The sequence below is a fragment of the Aethalodelphis obliquidens genome, unplaced genomic scaffold (genome assembly GCF_003676395.1).
Source record: "Aethalodelphis obliquidens isolate GAN/ISIS:26980383/991018 unplaced genomic scaffold, ASM367639v1 scaffold8, whole genome shotgun sequence".
Taxonomy (NCBI): Eukaryota; Metazoa; Chordata; class Mammalia; order Artiodactyla; family Delphinidae; genus Aethalodelphis; species Aethalodelphis obliquidens.
Genome location: NW_020837952.1, coordinates 3,818,313 through 3,836,555, shown reverse-complemented (window position 1 = coordinate 3,836,555; position 18,243 = coordinate 3,818,313). Strand labels below are relative to the sequence as shown.

Genomic DNA, 18,243 nt, shown 5'->3' with positions numbered 1-18,243 from the left:
CTGCTGGGAGGAGGGCAGGTCCTCGTGGTAAAACGAATTGGGATACCCCTTTACCAAGGGTACCCCTTTCTGTGGCTCCCTAAGGGGGCCTCTACTGCAAAGGCACAGATCTTCTAGGCTGGGCGGTCAAATGGAAAAGCCACCTCTTGTCTTCTTTCAGTACCTGCCTCCCCCATGGTATGTCCCCGCCCTCAATTTCCCGTGGGGAGAGGGAAGGGTGCTGTCTGAGCCCGCCCAGGACGCCAAGGTGGGATCCCGAGGATGGCGGTCGCCTTCTCATTCTGAGGATGAAGACTGACTCCAGGCAAGGCGGGGGCCCCATCTGAGGAGGGGATTGAGAACAGGGAATTAAGGCGGGCGCGTCCAAGCTGCCTCTGAGTGAGGACGCAGCTCCTTTCTAGATGTGGTTTTCGGGGGACCGTCCCTACAGAACAGAAGCATAGGGAAGCTCACGCACGCGGGCACCGGGTGGGGAGCTCCTGGGCGGGTAAAAACAGGCGATCCCCGCGCGGGAGCGGGGCGGGGCGGGAGGCGGCCGCTGGGTAGCCCTTCGGCCAGCAGAGGGCGATGCGGAGGCGCCGCGAGCAGGCTACTCCCAGCCGGCGGTGGGAACTGAGATTTGGCTCCAAGCGGGGGCCTGCGCCAGCTGTGACTTGTCTCTCACGGGCAAAGCCCGGGCAGGATACCCTGGGACCCTCTCCTTCCCCGTCCCCTCTGGTTCCCTCTGCGATGGGCCACTGCAGAGGCACCGGCCTGCGAAGACTCAGCAGGAGCTCCGGACCTTCAACCATGCTTTATTAAGGACCTACTGTGTGCTAAGCACGAGCTAAATGCTCCCACGAAGAGTATCTCCAGGTTAAGAGACTGTAATTTCGGCCTTGGAACACCGTCCTGAACTCAGAAGCATTATGCAGACCGCTCTCACCAATGCCTCCTCCTCTCCCTGGCCACAGCTGTACTCCCAACCCCGGCCGCTTCCCTCAACCCTCCCCCATCACTCCACCTCTTGCCTCAGACCTTCTCCTCTTAGGGATTTTCCAGCCTTTGGTGAGCTGCTGCCTTCAGTTTCTGGCTGTGGAGTCTCAGGAGACTTTTAACCCCCAAATCCAGTGGAGATAAAACCCTTGAGGAGTGTCCTGATTCCTGGGCTAGGTGGGTTCCAGTGACCAGAAGACGTGACACTATCGGGAAGCAGAGTGACCCACGACGACGTGGGAACGTGGCAGGTCCATGTAGCTTTCTGTTTCACCCAGTTTCACTTCCTGGTTCTCCTCCGGGCCTTGCACAATGCTGGGAGGCAGCCTGGGAAGGTGCCTCTCTGACGGTGGAAGGAAGAAACACTCGAGAAGCCGAGAAGCCGGCCAGGGAGGCTGTGCTGGGGCGTTTCCAGCAGGAGGGGAAGGAGGCTGTGTTTCCTTAATCTCCTGTGGACAACTGAAGGTCCTTCTCCACCCTGTCCCAGGCTGAGGGCTGTGAGGCCAGGTCTTCCCAAGCTTGGGGCTGTCATGTCCCTAGCCTGAGCTCTGTTCCCCACCAACACTCAGGCCCCACCTCCAGCCCCATCACCCTCCAGCCCATCTACCCGCCTAGGATTCAGGGTAACCTCCTCAGCGCATGGACATACACCCTCGATATTTCCAAACGCCGAACTTTCCATGTGTTTCTCTCCAGCCACCAGGTTCTTCCTAGACACACACTCTCTGGGGCCCGGCCAAGGGTGTGGGCCTGGGCCAGGGGCCAGTGGGGAGCAGGAACCTGGGTGCTGCAGGCTTGCTGGCTGGAGCCAGATTTCTTCTGAGCCTTGAGGCCCTGCAGGAAGCTGGCCCCTGGCCCCTCTCAGCCCTGGGCAGAGAAGGCGAAGCTATAGAGCAGGCGAGGGGCTGGCTTGCCTGCCAGAAGGCCCAGGGCTGTGTGAGCCCAAGGATGGCCACAGGCATGCGTTACGGCCGGAACTGGAGCTCGTGGAATTAAACTAGGAGGCATTTCAGACACCCTTGGCCTCAGCTAAAGTTATTTTCAAATCTCCATCTTGAGGCAAATTGCCAGGGGCTGGGGCACAATGAGTACAAGGGACTGATGAACTGAGTTCTGACACAGGCTAAACATTTCAAAGAACTTTAGAGCTGAAAAACACCTCAAAAGACATCAGGACCAAATCTTCATCTACAAATCTTTCAATATGTAGATAAAGAAACAAAGGTCCTGGGCCAGCGAAGCCCTCCTTCTTGTCCTGTAGAGCAAGCACCCGGACCAGACCCTGGGTCTCCTGACTCCCAGCTGAGCCCTTCCCCGACAGCCATGCTTGGCTCCAACATCCTCTCAGTTTATTCTGAAAGTCCTGGGCCTTGCCCATCTGACCTGCCACCTCTCCACTGGCCTATGACTCTGCCACGCCCGCAGCAAGACTCCTTGGGTTTAACGCCACAGTAAGTCAGCTAGGAGGGGAGTGGAGCAGGGGCCCAGGATCAGGTCCCCCGCTCTCTCGGGCAGCTAGCATTCAGCTAGCAGGGGTCTTGTCTAGGAGATAGAGGCCCAAGGCGGCCTGGAGCTGAGATACAAACCCACGGAGAAAAACCCATGGGCCTGGGTGTCTGAGGCTTGGGACAGAGGCTAAAGCCTGGCAGGGCAGGGTGTCTACTGAAGGCTGGATGGGGCCCTGTGCCACCCTGGCAGCTCCGGTGGGGCAGTGGGGTTGACTGACAGCAGGGGGTAAAGTGCAGGCCACCCTGGCTCTGAGGCCTCTTTTGCATCAGGTCCTGGGGGTGGTAGGGGGGTGCACCCAGGGTGTGGGAGGCGGGGGGGTGGGGGGGAACCCGGCGTCAGGGAGCCTGCTGCTTTGAGCAGGCCAGACGGCGCGCGCGGCGGGTGCGGGGATCGGGTTTCAGCCCAGCTGTATTTTTGGCTGGATGGGCTGGGGGCCGAGTTGGGCAGGCACAGCTGCCCACGGAGGGGCACTCCCCTCCCCAGCACACACACTCACAGAACCTCTACCCAGACAGGCCACCATCCACTGCCCACCACACACACTGCAGGCGGAGGGGAGTCAGGCTTCAGGCCTGTGGCTAGTGAATCCCTTTGGGCCTCTGGAGACCGTTGCTGAGCTTCTGTAGTGTCTTCTTGATCCGCAGCGCAGTGAGGCGGGCAGAGGGGTTTGGGTACCAGCACTCCCGCATCATCTGAGCCAGGCCTGAGAGGACCTGGGGGGAGGGAGAGCGAAGCAGAGGAGAGAAAGCAGAGACACGGGTCAGGGAAGGTGGAAAGGAAGAGGCGAGGAGGATGCCCAGAAGTGGGGAGACACGAGCAGAACAGAAAGGATGAGAAGACGGAAACGAGAGTGTCGAAAAGGAGGGGGAGAGGAGGGACAGAAATGGTGGTAAGAGGGAGCGTGGCGGGAACCAGGCAAGGATGAGGAAGAAAGATAAACATGGAAGACGAAGGGAGTGGAGTGAGAAGGGGATGGAGAGAGGCAGGCAGGACGGAAAGAGAGATGTAACTCAGATCTTCGGGGACACCCTTCGGTGAGTACACCCCACCCTCACCTCCACCAAGATCCAGGAAAGGGGAGATCTGCAGGCCTCGGGGCTCCCACGTGCCTATCTGCAGCGGAACCCCAGTGTAGAGGGCAGTGGTTCCCAGCACCTCCACCAACCCTGGCTGCGTCCTCAAAATGCATGTGTCTAGGGAGGAACCTATCCCAGGAGTCTCAGCGGTCCCAGAGTGAGCCAGCCTCACTCCACCTCAGAGCTCGAGCCGGTTCCCGAGCCAGAGCGTATGTGTGTGCACAGGAGTACATATGAGTGGCTTTTCGTGGCTCTGTATGTTGTGCAGAAATATACACGTGTCTGTATACATACATGTATACACATGTGTACGTGGATTAATTCTTTCCATAAACATTTACTGAGTACCTACTGTGTGCCAGGCACTGTGACAGCTTAACAGGGAGATAAGGGTCAGCAAAGGAGACATGCTTTTCCTCTTCATGGGGTCAACAGTCTGGCATATACATGCATGTGTGTGTACCTGTGAGTGTGTGTTTGTGTAGCAGCGCGTGCATGCCCCTGTGTGTCTATATACACGTATGCATGTGTCCTGTGTAAGTATATGGAGTGTTCTGAGAAAGAACAAAAATGAGTAACAACAACAAAAACTTCGTGGCAGGAAATGCAGCGGAGAGCCTCTGACTTTTCAGGCGAGGTGAAGGGTTCTGGTTACCAGAATAACCACAGGGTCCCGGAGGTCCACAGGCAGGGACGTGGGAGGGAGTACCCAGAGAAGCGCCCTGGAATCTGTCCCCCAGAATCTCTCCAGGTGAAGCAGAGGCCAGACACAAGTTCCTGGGCTCAGAAATCCCAGCTGTGAGCCACCACCCCACGCCATCCCAGCCCCACCAGAGGGGCCTTACCGGGTCTGCAGCCAGCCGGTTGGGGATAGTGGGGGTCTGCTGGTCAACACACACCACCTTCTTCATGTCCTCAAAGCTGGGATCATTAGGTACCACATCATAGAAGGGTGGCCTGTAGTCCTCCACGATGCCTAGGGATGGAGGGCAATGGGACAGTCACTTGGGACCTCAAGGAGGCCCAATACCACCCAGAGGACAGCCTTGCCCACCCTCTGTCCCAGGGTCCAGGAAACCAGTTGCCTGGCCTTGCTACCCCTGAGAGAGACACCATAATATAATAAATATATTTATAAATAATGATAATTACTGCCATTTATTTTACATTTACCATATATGCCAGGCATCGTGCCATAAACACTTTACATGCATTACCTTGTTGGTCTTCACAGCAACCCGAAGACCCATTTTACAGATGAAGAAACTGATGCTCAGAGAAGTTGAGCCCACGGTTACACAGCTAGTAATGGCAGAGCCAAGACTTAAACTCATTGTATTCCTAGGCCAGATCTTGTTCCAGTCTTTCCACAGCTGCCTCCCACCCAGGGCCTGGGTACTGCTCCCAGGCCCCAACTATCACAGATGCCCCCAAATACCTAATGTTCACTGAGCACTTACTATGTGCCAGGCACTGTCCTAACTGCATGGCATTAAATCCTCACAACAACTCTATGAGGTAAGCAATACTATTAGCTCCACTTTATAAAAGCAATGAAATTCAGGCCAGAGGAGTTAAGAAACTTGTCTAAAATCACACAGGTAGTAAGGGACAGAGGTAGGATTTAAGCCCAGAAAGTCTAACCAAAGCCCATGCTCTTGACCTCCAAGCTACACTTAAGGAAGGGAGGCTGGCTGACTGCTGGATGAGGATGTGGAATGAGGGAAAGGGGGAGAAAGCACATCTCCTAAGAGAAAGAGATTTTCACCCAGGTCCAGATCACATCCATCCACTCCCAGGGGTGGCACAGGCCTCTGCTGACCCCTTCAGCCAGCAGCGCCCCCTCCCCTCGTCATCTGAAGTACGTGGTCCTTAGCAGGAGTTTTCAGAAGATGATGCCTGTGGAGCTGCAGGCACTGGGGCAGAAGAGGCCAGACCCCAGAAGAGCGCCCCAGGCCACACCCTGCTTCCAGCCCCCGGCTGGGAGCCGCGGCCACACAGCACAGCCGCAACCTCGGTAGGGCCCACGCCAGCTGTGCTCCCCGTGGCGGGCTTCCAGGCCAGCCCCTGTGCTGCTCGAGCCCTAATCAGTGCTGCACAGAGGCCTGAGCGTGTCTAATGGGCCTTTAATCAGCGCCGGGGCTGACACCAGATTACAGTGTTTATAATGCGCCACGAATCTGTGTGGGGCTGACAGAGCTTCCCTCCGCTCCAGGAGTCGGCAATCGTCCTCCCCCTCAGCTCAGGCTGGTCCAGCCTCCCTTTCCTGCCTGAAGCCTGGTCCAAGGGGCTTCAGCTCCTTCCAGGTGCCCCCTTCCCCAGCCCCAGCCTCTAGAGCTCATGTCTGAAGGGGCAGGGACCTGAGCCCATCCAGAGGGTGGTCCCCAACCTGTCAGGACTCCCAGCAGCCTCTCCCCATGGACAGCCTCCACAAAGACTGATCACCTCCCCACCTGGTCCAGACCATCACCCAACACCCATCCCCCCCAGGGCCGGGAGGGCACCAGCCACAGGGCGGCCCCCTCTATGGGGCCATCAGGAACGAGGTCCCCCGCCTGCTCTCAGCCCCTCCAAATCTGAGTCCCCTGTGGCACCCACGGTAATAAAGAGGCAGCAGGGAATTCCCTGGCAGTCCAGTGATTAAGACTCTACACTCCCAATGCAGGGGACACGGGTTCGATCCCTGGTCGGGGAACTAAGATCCCACATGCTGCACGGCTTGGCTAATAATAATAATAAGGCAGTAATAAGCAGGCACTGCAAGCGCTACTATATCCCGCGTTTTTGCGGTCAAAGAAACCAAGGACCGGAGAGGTAGAAAAAGCACGGTAATAAAGAGCACTGAGCCCCCAGAGTCAGATTGCCTGGTTTCAGACCCCAGTGCTGCCTCTAGACAGCTGTGATTCTGTGCCTCAATCCCCTCATCTGTAAAATGGGGATGATACTGTGTCACGCATGCGTCATTACAACAGTAATTGCCACTAATATTTACTGAGCTACAGAACAGCTCCAGATGCTGCCCTGAATACCCTATTCGGATTATCTCAACAACTAGAAGTTATGTTATTCTCATCTTACAAATGAGGAAACTGAGGCACAGGAAGGTTAAGTACCTTGCACACGGCAAAATCAGGAACTGAGCTCAGGCAGTCTGATTCCCAACCCACGCTCTTAACCACTAAGCAATACCACCTCCCTGCCAACAAAGAACGATTCAATAAGATAATACGTGTATACAGCGTGGCATCTGGCACATGTTGAAACTCAATAAATGTTAGCTGCTCTTAACACTTTTGTTATTGTCACTTACCCAAGATTTCACAGCCAGAATCGGACTCAGATGAACCTTAAAAGGTCACTCAGCTGGACCAGCTGGTGAGTGGCAGTAAAGGGAATATGGGAGGTCTGACCACAGCCTCTCAGGCCACGGGCACCAGCCACGGCAGGAAGTCCCATCTCCTGCCTGTCTATCCACCCACCCTATTCCCCTTTCCCTATCCTGTGCAGGGGGGAGCCTCACCATTGACAATGGTCCGGCGGGCGATCTCCCACAGCACCAGGCCAAAGGCCCAGATGTCCGTCCACTTGTAGGACTCGAAGCAGTCGGTTCGGATCTGCTCTTCCAGCACCTCGGGGGCCATGTACCTCTTGGTGCCCACGCGCGGGTTGTTGCCGATGTCCAGGTAGTCGCTACCCTGGGAGTGCATTACAGCCAGGCCTGTGGGTACCGGGCCTGTCACTCCTGCCACTCATCCCAGCCCACAGACAGGGTGGCCCCTGGGAGGCTGGGGTCCGGGGGTGAGGTGGGATGGAGAGAGATGGTAGGACGTAAGAGGGGCCGGCACATGGAGACCCGCCCTGAGGTGGGCTGGGAGACGGCAGCCACGGGGAGAATAACTGTCCCAGTTACACTGTGCTTGTGTGGTGCCCTCTAGGTGCAAGAACCCAGCGAGGTGTGAGTAGGGGAGGCAGGCATTATGATGCCCATTTCACAGAGCTGAACCCCAAGGCCTGGTGACGGGGAGCGATGTAGTCAGCGAAGCCAGGACGAGAACCCAGGTTGCTGGCTCCCTGCCCCTTTCTCCTAACTCCTGGAGCTCGGCTGGTGTGGGCTTGAAAAGAACGTTAAGGCAACCTGTGGGGCTCTTGGAGAGGTGAGATGAGACCAAACACGCGTCTGTAAGTTTTAAAGCGCCAATCAGTGTCCTCACCGACGCAAGGCATCCAAACCAGCAAAGGCAGTACCGCGTGGAAGGGGAGGAGCTCGCGGACCCCGCCCCCCGCGAAGGGCCCGCCCCTCCCCGCTCACCCAGGTCCGCGATGCAGCACTGCAGGTTGCTCTTGACCAGCACGTTGCGGCTCTTGAGGTCGCGGTGGGCGATGGCCGGCTTGCCCTGCGTGCCGAAGATCTCCACGTGCAGGTGTGCCAGGCCGCAGGCCGCGGACACGGCTAGCCTCAGGGCCAGCTGGGGCTCCAGCGTCTGCCTCTGCAGAAAGTCGTAGAGCGAGCCATGCTCGTGGTAGTGCGTGATAAGCCACAGCTGCGTGCTTGAGTTGCGGGAAGTCATGTCCGAGGCGATAAAGCCTGTGGGCGGAGGGTCAGGTGGCTCACCAAGGGTCTAGGGATGAAGGAGGCTCGACGGGTCAGGGTCAGGGCTGGGGACAGAGGATGCACTAGGTCAGGGCAAAGCTGGGGCTGGGGTGGAGGCTCGTCTGGCTTAGGTCAGAGAGGAAGCTGGAATCAGAGGGCTGAGGAAGCTGAGGGCCGGCTGGGAGTCCTTCAGGGTTAGGTCAGTGTCCAGAGGCGAGGTGGCGGTCCAGCCCTGAGTGCGGGGGGATGAGAGCCGGGGGCCTGGCACCGCACCCTCCCGCTTGCCTAGGATGTTGTCGTGTCTGAGCAGCACCGTGTTGTAGATCTCAGTCTCCCGGAACCAGGACTGTTCATCCCTCGAGGAGAAGATCTTGACGGCCACACTCTCACCATGCCACAGGCCCCGCCATACCTCGCCATAGCGGCCCTTTCCTGATCCGATGGCCAGAGAGGAAGGAGGGGGGTCACATACCGGACACACAGAGCCCGTGGGCACAGTAATCCCCAGAAGAGTCCCCATCGTTATGCTGCACCGACTTCATCTGCAGAACCTCTGATGATTATGTTTTAACTTAATCCAGACCCAAAGGCAGCCGGCAGGCCACCCCCATTGCCTCTTGCTCCAGCCCAGCTCCTGCAGAAGGGTCTGGCACTGACCCATCTCCAGCCCCCTCCCTGGCCAGCAGCATTCCCATTCGGAGCCAGGCCTGGCCCCACCTGTGACGCCGGAGGCCAAGAGCTCCCTCACCCCTCCAAGCTCATGGGAGCTCTTGGTCCCCATCCCCCGGGCTCACCCACTGCTCACCCACACACTCCACCAGAGCCACCTGCCGCGCCACTGTCCTCTGCACCAGGAAGGGGAGCCCTGAGCCACTGCCGGTGGTGCAGTCACTGTCCAGGAGGTCCTGGGAGTACCGAGAGGCCACTGAGAGGCAGCCACGACCCGCCCAACCCGTTTCTCCCTCCTCGACCCGGGCCCCACTGCTGTGTCTCTCCAGGCTTCTCACTCACCAACCCCTCCTGTCCAGCACCCAGTCAAATCTCTGAGTGCTCGCCATTGTGCTCTTCTCGGCTACCTGCCACTCTGGGTCGCCTCTGGCTCTGTGCCTCCTGTCTACTCTCACCACCCTGTGTCCCTGGTTCTCCCAGTCCCATACCCCCAGCATGCTGTCCCCCTGCTCGGATGTCTTCAGGATGAGGCTGGACTCGCCCAGCTCGCTGTTCAGGCTCCGCTGCTTCTCCTGCCTCCGCCGGACATGCCACAGGCCCAGGGCACCCAGAGCCACTAGGACCAGCAAGGCCAGCACGGGGCCCAGGATGAGAGGCAGCTGGCCATCTTCTTGCGGCGGCTCTGGCGGAGTCTGGGTGGCTGGCACAGGAGGGACACTGAGACCCAGCTTCCACCAGGCCAGACGCTCCCCACCTTGCCACTCTGCCAGTCAGATCCCAGGGTCCTGCCTCCCCCGCCCTCCAGGCCAGAGCAGGAGAGGCAAGCAGGGCGGGGAGGGCAGAGTCTGAGAAGACAGGGAGGGGTTGCTGGAGCAGCTGGACGTACCCTCCAGCACCAGGGACACGTTGTGGTTGCAGAAGGGGCTGTAGCAGCAGTAGTGGTTGAAGAACTCGGTGGGCCGCCCCTTGCAGAGCTCCTGGTTCAGGTTCCCGCAGCCCCGATGTTCCTGGAGGTGTGTGCCCTCCTCCCGCACCAGCACTACTGTGCACCAGGCCCCCTGGCAGGTAGGCCCTTTGCAGTGCGGGTTCTCACACGTGCAGGTCACCAGCGGGCCCCGAGAGGGCTTCACGGGGTCGCCTGGGAGACACACTGGAAGCTCAGCTGCTCTGGGCCCAACTCCCCAGAATGAGCCTAATACCCAGGTCTGCCCCCTGCACCCCCCAACCCCAGCTTCTGAGCTCTCAAATCTTTGAGGCCTTGGTCCTTCAGTTCCATCCCCAGATTATCCTTCCCTCCAGTGACTTATTCCTGCCAGGGGCAGCTGCCACCAGGAGAACCAGGCTTCTGTCCCTTCCCTGAGCCTAGGACCTCCCCTCCCAGTTCCAGGCCCAGCCCAGCCCCCAGCCCCAACTCTGAGGGCTCTCCCAGGCCCGCACCCCCAGATAGAGGTCCCGCCCTGGAGTCTGACAGAGCAGCAGTCTGCGGGTTTGGGTCAGGAGGACAGCACGGGAGGGTTGGGGTAGCCGGGAGCTTAGTCTCACTGAGCCCGTCTCCCACCCTCCAGCCAAGTTCCTAAGTCCCCCTCCTCCCCAGCTCAAGTTCAGCCCAACAAGAGCTGCGCCCAGGTAGCCCTTTCTCCACCCAGGCCCCTGTTCCATACTCGCTCCCCAGTACTCACCCTGGGTCAGGCCCAAGGCCGTCAGTAGCATCAGAAGGGTTCTCCTGGGAGGGTCCAAGGTCATGGTCCCTGGAGAGGAGAAGGGGTGCAATAACATCTATGAAATGTGATCCCTTCAGTGTTTTCAGCCACTGACCGTGGGTCCCTCCCACCCAGAGGAAATCACTGGGAGTTTTTTTGTGGGGGGGCAGGGAGGCCTCCTCCCTCCTCCCTGTGTCTGGCTTTGGGGAGGGGCCTGCAGGGGAAGTCCTGGTTCACTTCCCCATGGAAACCATCCTGTTAGGGGTAAAGGGTGGGGAGCCATGTTTAAGTGACTGAGAGCCCGGGGGACTCCCAGCTCTCCTGCTGCTGAGTGCAGACTGGAGGGTGCAGAGGGTGGAAGGAGACTACGGGACTAGGGTAGAAGGGGCATCTCTTCAGCAGTACCACCACCTCTGTCCCCTGCCCCCTTGCCCACCCCTTGGCAGCCTCCACCCCTGCCCACCCCTTTCCCAGTGCCCCCGCCCCCCCGGCCTGGCTGCCTCAAACATAAACAGTCTCCTGTCTTCACTTCCTGCCATTCAGGGTCCCGCCAAGCTGGGAACAGGAATCAAGATTGTTTAGATTGGGGTCTGGATAGAACAGGCAGGAGTCACGCACAAGCAGGGAGCAGGACATATTCTCAGGGCAGGCTGGAGTGGCCACAGGGTCTGCAGGGGCCGCCCGGGGCTGGGGCACCCCCATGATGGAGTCCTAGGAGGAAACCGTGTGAATCACGAAGGCCAGCTCTTATTTTAGAGAAGTTGGGGATTAAGGCTCAGTCAGGAGAGGAGGCTTGTGCAAGGTCAGGCAGGATTCAGTGGCAATACCGGGAGTACCACCCGGGTGTCCAGACCCCCGGTCCAGTGTCTTTCTACTCCATATCGCAATCCAGGGTGGCAGCCCACGTCTGAGCCCTCAGGGTTGTAACAACCATACAAAGCTTGGACAGTGCTGGGCTGTGCCAGGTGTGAAGGAACCTCTCTGCACCCTCATCAGAGTATAAGACGCCCTCTCTGAGCCACTCCCCGGCCCCCTTCTCTCTCCTTGCCGTCCTGGGAAAGAGTGGGGGTAGGGCCAGTGATGTCGAAGGGAAGTGAAACATACTTAGATGTTGAATGTTTGACCTTCTGTGGCTGGTTGAACTTTTCCAGAAGTTTGGTGGAGAGCACTAGGGGAGTAATTCTGACCTATAACAGTCCCCATCTCAGCTCCCAAACCATCCAGTGCTTCAGAAGCCACATCCTTCTTCATTTCTCCAAGGTTTAGAATGAGAAGATTAGGGCTGAGGCTGCAGCAAGAAGGACTGAGGTCAGACAGCAAGAAGGACTTTCTGAATGGTGGAGAGTATGCAGGTGTGTGCCTGGGGACTGGATCCCCAGGTAGGGGCAGCTGCCACGAGGGAGGGGGAGTGTCTTCTGGCATGACATGGTAAGGCTGGTAGGGCTGGGCACATGGCCACATAGGCTGCAGAAGGCCCCTAGTCTAAGAACGGTGCCAAATGAAGATCCACGATGCTGAGGCTCTGAGGGCAGGATGACTCGTGGGGGGATGAGGGGGGCGCTTCGTGGGCCTCTCTGGCTGGTGGCAGCTCTGGCCTTCCTGCCTGGGCTTCCTCTGCCCCAGAGGCCCAGGGCTGGGGGAGGAAACGGAGCCCTGGGCTGCTGCAGCTGTGTCCCCAGCCTCTGCCTGACCTCCTGCCTCTTGCCCCTCCCAGAAGGCAGTGGGGAGCCTGGCAAGCCCTCTACAGTGGGACTGGTGGCTGGAGAGGGAGCCCCAGACAAGCCGAATTTGCCCACTGGGGTAAGGGCGAGAATCCATCCTTGGCAGTCTTTGCCCAGAGAGCAGCTAGGGAGAGCGTATGCAGCAAGAAGCAAAAGGGGGTAACAATAGGATGACAGCCGGCAGCCTTCTAGAACCCTCTACCCATGCTGTCACCTCTCTGTGCTCCAGCGCACCCTCTCACCTACACAGTTCCTCAGCAGAAGCACCTGAAGTGCTTCATTAGAAATGCACGTTCTTTGGTCTCACCCCCACTCCAGATTCTGATTTAGTCCATTGGGACCAGTAAGAAACACGCATTTTAAAAAACGTCCCCAGGTAATTCTGATCAGTTTGTGTGGGTACCACACTTTGAGAAGTGGGTCCTACACAATGCTGACTGGTCCCCGTGCTTTCATTTCACTGCGCAGGACCCCGCTGGGTGAGTGGGAGTGGAGTGCAGGGGGCAGGGACTCTAATTCCTACCCGGGGACCTCTCCCCCCTTCTACTGGAGAAGGGACAGACAAGGCTAAACACTGAAACCAGGGACTCAGAGACACGGCGGAGGGAGGGCAGGGCGCGGGCTTTGTTCAGGACATGTCCAGCCTCTGGGGCCCAGGAACAGTGCAGGGAGGGCTTGGTAGCATTTGCAGAATCCGCCTCTGGTCTAATCCTGGGAATGTAGTGGAGGCAAACTGCGACTGTCCAATTTCTAGCCGGGCCTGGCGTAAGATTAGGTACAAGAGGGTGCTGAGTCCAGACCAGTCCCAACTCCGAGCTGACCCTGGCTGATTCGCCCTGAGACCTGACTCTACCACAGACAGACTCCTGGGGACTGGTGGACTCCTTTCATGTCTAACAAAACTTCTTGAAAGATCTCCTGCTGACTGAAGCAACACAGTTGTAAGCCAGAAATCACAAATGCTAAACTAATTTCAAATATTAACTCACCACTGTGAAATTCTTAGTAATAAGAGTTAACCTCCTCTGAGTAATACTTATGTGCTAAGTACCGAACTTTGACGGTTGATCTCATTTAGTCCTCACGACAATCCAATAGGGAAACGGAAGCTCAGGGATGTCAGGTTTCTTGCCCAGAATCACCAGGTATGTCTTGATCAGCTTAAATTGCTGGTAAGAAATCCTCACTTGGTCATTTTATTTCTGCTGTTGTTTGGTGTTAGGTAGGTCCCTCAAAAGAGGAAAAAGAGCAAGCGGGGGTTGCATGAACAGACTGCAACTGTCATCACCTGCTGCCCAAATGCGGGTTTGTTTAGAAATCATCTGTTTGCTGTAGGCTTAGCCCTAGTTGGGGAGAAGCAGAGTAGAGGTGTGCTCAGAAGGTGGATGTCAATCCCTTTCTCCCCAGCACACCTGAAGGATTGATATAACCGGCTCCCAGCAGCAGCAGTGGCTCAGCACAGCAGTGACTGTCATGGGGCTGGAAGTGCCTTGCTCTGCACATCGGCAGAGGACCATACAGCAGAGGACCAGGCTGAGCTGCTCATCCTGGGTTGCCCCTTAACTGCCACAAGGCACTTTCATCCGCATCACTTCACAGCGCTGGGTTGTAGCATCAAGTCTGGATTTTAGGATCTCAGACAGAATGCAAACGCGGCACAGTACAGCACAGAGGTCAGGTTGTGGTCTCTGGATCATGTAGACCCGGATTCAAATCCTGCTTCTACCACTTAGGGCTATGAGATTTGGGACAAGTTACTTGAACTTTCTGAGGCTTCGGCTCCCCTATGAAAAATGGGGAATAATAATAGTGCTCATTTCATAGGTATAATGTAGTAAAATTATTTAGCAGAGTACTAAGTGGTACACAGTAAGCACTTAATAAATGTTACTAAACACCCAACCATCCATGGAGCTTTGGACAAGTGATTCAAATCTGAATCTCTTTCCTCTTCTGTAGGATGGACATAATAACACCTCTTCTGCTAGGTTGTGGCCAGGATTACATGACAAAAATGCATCTAAGTGTCTACATAGTAGTACTCAATAAATGGTAGCTATTTTTAACCACCTGATCAGATGAGAGGACAGGTACCAGGCCAAACAAACAGTAAGGGGTAAGAGATGTCGGACAGACCCTGACTCAGCCAGAAGCTGCCCATATAGAGAGGGTGAGAGCTACCGTCCACTCTGCCCCTGTCCTTAGAGAAGAAAAGAGGGGGTGGGTGGCCAGCCTTGGGATGGTCATAACAGCACTGGTCTCCAGACTGACCTCCAGGGCAGACTGAAAGCCTGGGGTCCCAGGCTGGAGGGAGACTGGGATCCCCTCTGACCTGGATCCTGAAGGAAGTCCGTGCATTGGGGATTATCTGACCACACAGGGTTGGAACTGAGGTTTGGAGGAGGGAGTTGTAGTGTCAGATTCCTTTGGCAAGAGCGGCCAGGACTGGTCTGGGAAAGATGGGCTCAACAGTGCTGGGAGTAGACACCCACCCCCAGGTCAATCCAGGTTCCTGGAAGGACATGTGACCCCCTTCTCTGTAAATGAAGGAGGGCAGGGATCCTTCCGCCCATTTTATGGATGAGGATGAGAGAAGCTAAGTGACGGGCCCCCAGGAGCAAAGTTTTCTGATTCCCAGTGCGGGTTCGGTCCAGCCCCCTCCAGTCTTAGGTGGGGTGATGGGCAGATGTTGGTGGAGGGCGAGGGGCGGCTTGCACTACGAGGAACTGGGACTGACCCTACAGCGACCTCTCTGAGGGTCTCTCTGGGATATGCCATGGGGAGGGCCCACTGGGGTTGGGGTCAGCCGCCCCCCCCGCAACGGCCCGGCCCGCGGACCTCGACTCACCTCTGGGCCTGCCCTGCGGGCAGCGCGGCGCGAGCGTGCAGCAGGCGGCCTCCACCCCTCCCCGGCGGCGGCCGCGGTCGCACGACGGGCGCTGGACAGAGGGCCAGGGTCTGGGGTCCGGGCGCGGCCCCGGGCAGGGCTGGGGCCGGGGAGGGGCTGGCTCGGCGCGGCTGGCGCGGCGGCCTCCCGGGACTGGGAAAGGGGCCGGAGCAAAAATGTTTCTTATTCCAGCGTCTTCCTGCCTGGCCCGGCTCCACCACTCCCTCCTAATAAACCGTTTCCTATTGCCCAGCTAGCCGACGGCCACCCGCTCGACCCTCGCCAGGGCTCAGGGCCGGACCCTCCCCTGCGCGGCTGCAGATCCCGAGGGCGGCATCCCCCTCGGCTGCCCCCGCCCGGGATCAAGGCCGCGCTCCCGCCCCCAGCCTCCCACATCCGCCTCCCCGAGGGGGCGGGCCTTGGCCTTGGGCCGCGGGGGTCTCGCGGGGTTCAGGCCCAGAGCCGTGGGAGCCAGTGCTGGGACGCTAGGCACCGTACGAGGGCCGGCCGGGGGAGGGGTGGAGGTGGAGGTGCCCCTCCCCGCTCAGAGCCGCTGAGGGGCGGCCTGGAATCCTGGACGGGTAGGGGGCACCGAGGGAACGACATGCGGGGAGGGCAGAATGGAGAGAAATTACCTGTCTTCTCACCCAAAACTCCAGCTCCTCCTTCTAGAAGGCTCAGAAGCAAGGGCAGACTTTGGGGCTGGCTGGATGCGAAATATTTTGGCTCCGCCCGCCCCCCCCTCGGGGACTCCCCCCTCTGTCCAAATCCTTCAGCCTCCTCCCTCGGCCCCTTCGCCCCCCTCCGCAGCCTCTCACTACTCAGCGCTCAGCGCAGGGTAAACAGGCCCAGATGGGGCAGCTCTGAGTCAGGGGTGACGGTGGGATGGCTCTTCTGCACCACGGGCGGTCAGAATGGAGGGAGAGGCTGGGAACTGCCGTGGACTGCCCCCTTCGAGGCCGCCCCTCACCCCACCAAGTGGAGCTTTAGAGCTGGGGACGGGGAGCCTCCCTCAGGACACTGCTGGGACAAGGCGGACAAGGTGCTTTGGGGAGGGGAGCAGAATGGCTTCTCCTGGAGAGAGAAGCAAACCCTTCCTCCTCATGCCCTTGCCTGGGCTCAGAACAGTGACCTTGTTGACTTGCTTTGCTCCAACCACTGTGAGCACCCTGAAGGCAGGACTCCGCTTCATCCCTAGCCTCAGGTTATCCTCAAAGACTCTGAAGTCAGAATCCAGAGCAGTTGTATAACCCTAGACAAGTGACACCTCTCCGTGCCTCAGTCCCCCATCTGCTAAATGGGCATAATAAACAGTGCCAGCCTCATAGGGTTGTCCGGAGAAGGAAGGGACATGATGCTTATCTCAGTTCATAGCAAAGATGCTAGCTGGCTGAGCCTGGCACAGGACCTCCATGACAGTATTTAACTAAATTAATAAATGAAAAGGTTGGGGAGGTGATGGCCTCAGAGCCAGGTGGAAAGATGTTGGTGTTAGAAGCAGAAGCAGACTTCTAAGGTGTCTTGCTCTAAGATGGGGATTCTGTAAGATGGGCCAGGGCATCCCTCCCAGGCCCCCACACCCTCTCCGACAGGAATAGAGGCTGGGGGAGACAATGACTAAAGGCTCAGACGAGCATCAATTGTTGACTGACCTCACTTCCTCTGCTGAAACCCTTCCCAGCCCCCACCCACAGCTGCTTCACAACTTGTGAGCCTTGTGAATTCCAGAACCAAGGCACACCCAAATTTCAGTGTCAGGGCAGAACTGTGTCCTGCAGCCAATAGGAAGTACTATGGGATTACAGTATCTGCTCTTTCAGATTATAGCGGCCGCTTTAGCACACTATTAGCTGGAGAACTGGGAGTGTGCTGGTGTCCATCTTTCATATCCACTCTCCCCCATGCCTTGCTGTGGTTTATGATAAACCCTTCCCAATCCCAGCCCACGGATCTGTGTCCTGAGAGGTGGAAGGAGGGGGGGGGGGTGCTTCCCCAAGGGAAGCATTCCGTCTGAAACACACACTGAGAACAGAAACATCGAGATGGACAAGAACTGAGCATCGCTGGGGAGAGTCAGTGGGGATGGGGGACTTTATGTGGGAAGAGTTCATGAAACAGATAAAAGGAGAGCAGGGTTTGGAGGAGGAAGACGGGGCCCGATGCAGGCTGGCTGTTCCTCAGGGCTGGAGTCTCCCCACCTCTCCAGAGCATGGAGCCCTGTGGACCCTGACGGGTGTGCTTTGGGGCTTCCTGTGGACTCCATGCTTTCCACAAAACACAGAGAACCTGGGGAAGGCATCAGAGGAGGGACACAGAGTTGGAGAAAGCACTGGAGACTCAGCCCAATGAGGAAAGGGAAAAGGAATTACAGACTGCGTCCAAGTCTACAAGAATTAATTACTCAAAAGGACCAGCTGTTCCCCATATACAGTGAGGACAGAATAAGAGGAAACAGGCGTAAAGGGCCAAGACTTAGTTAGATTTAGACATTTAGAAGAATTTCCCAGCAGTGTGTGAAGCAGAGGCCTGGAGATCCTAGGAAAGGTATGTGGGGTGAAACTTCAAGGAGATTCTCACCTATGGAAGGCAGGTAACATGAAGGCAGGGGATTGGACAACTTGACCTTTCAGGACAAGCTATGAATGTTGAGTTCAAGCATTGCTCTTGATACTAGGGCAGGGCCGGCTTCGCGGGTGTCCAACCTGTACAGACACCACGCTCGGTTTAATGCTCTGCTGGTACCATCTTGGAATTCTTAATCATGTTTGAAAAAAGGGCCCAGCATTTTGCACTGGGCCCCACAAATTATGTAGCCAGTTCTGCACTGGGATGAGTAGGAAGGAAGAGCAAGGAGTGGGACTTCCCTGGGTCCAGTGGTAAAAAATCGGCCTTCCAAGGCAGGGGATATGGGCTCCATCCCTGGTCTGGGAACTAAGATCCCACATGCCACGGGGCAACTAAGCCCTTGCACCACAACTACTGAGCTCGCGCGCCTCCACAAGAGAGTCCGCATGCCACACACTACAGAGCCCACGCGCCCTGGAACCTGCGTGCCACAACTAGAGAGAGAAAACCCTCAGGCCACAACTAGAGAGAAGCTGGCACGCCGCAGCAA

The 18,243-nt window shown here is 57.5% G+C and overlaps 1 protein-coding gene across 3 annotated transcripts; it reads right to left on the bottom strand.

Annotated features, from left to right (window-relative positions):
- Positions 1 to 774: 774 nt before the first annotated feature.
- On the bottom strand, positions 775 to 15,441 carry ACVRL1 (activin A receptor like type 1). Of its 3 annotated transcripts, none has more exons than XM_027106324.1 (10): positions 15,090 to 15,438; positions 10,500 to 10,568; positions 9,707 to 9,958; positions 9,309 to 9,520; positions 8,957 to 9,056; positions 8,437 to 8,583; positions 7,870 to 8,145; positions 7,081 to 7,278; positions 4,406 to 4,536; positions 775 to 3,197 (listed from the first exon to the last, which is right to left on the bottom strand). In XM_027106324.1, exons 2-10 carry the CDS (start codon positions 10,561 to 10,563, stop codon positions 3,063 to 3,065), a joined length of 1,515 nt encoding a protein of 504 aa, XP_026962125.1. In that variant the 5' UTR covers positions 10,564 to 10,568; positions 15,090 to 15,438; the 3' UTR covers positions 775 to 3,062. The 3 variants fall into 3 exon arrangements, with proteins under 3 accessions (XP_026962125.1, XP_026962126.1, XP_026962127.1); XM_027106325.1 differs by lacking the exon at positions 15,090 to 15,438 and adding an exon at positions 11,139 to 15,039; XM_027106326.1 differs by lacking the exons at positions 775 to 3,197; positions 4,406 to 4,536; positions 7,081 to 7,278 and adding an exon at positions 7,283 to 7,737 and having other exon boundaries at positions 15,090 to 15,441.
- Between the last annotated feature and the right edge of the window lie 2,802 nt (positions 15,442 to 18,243).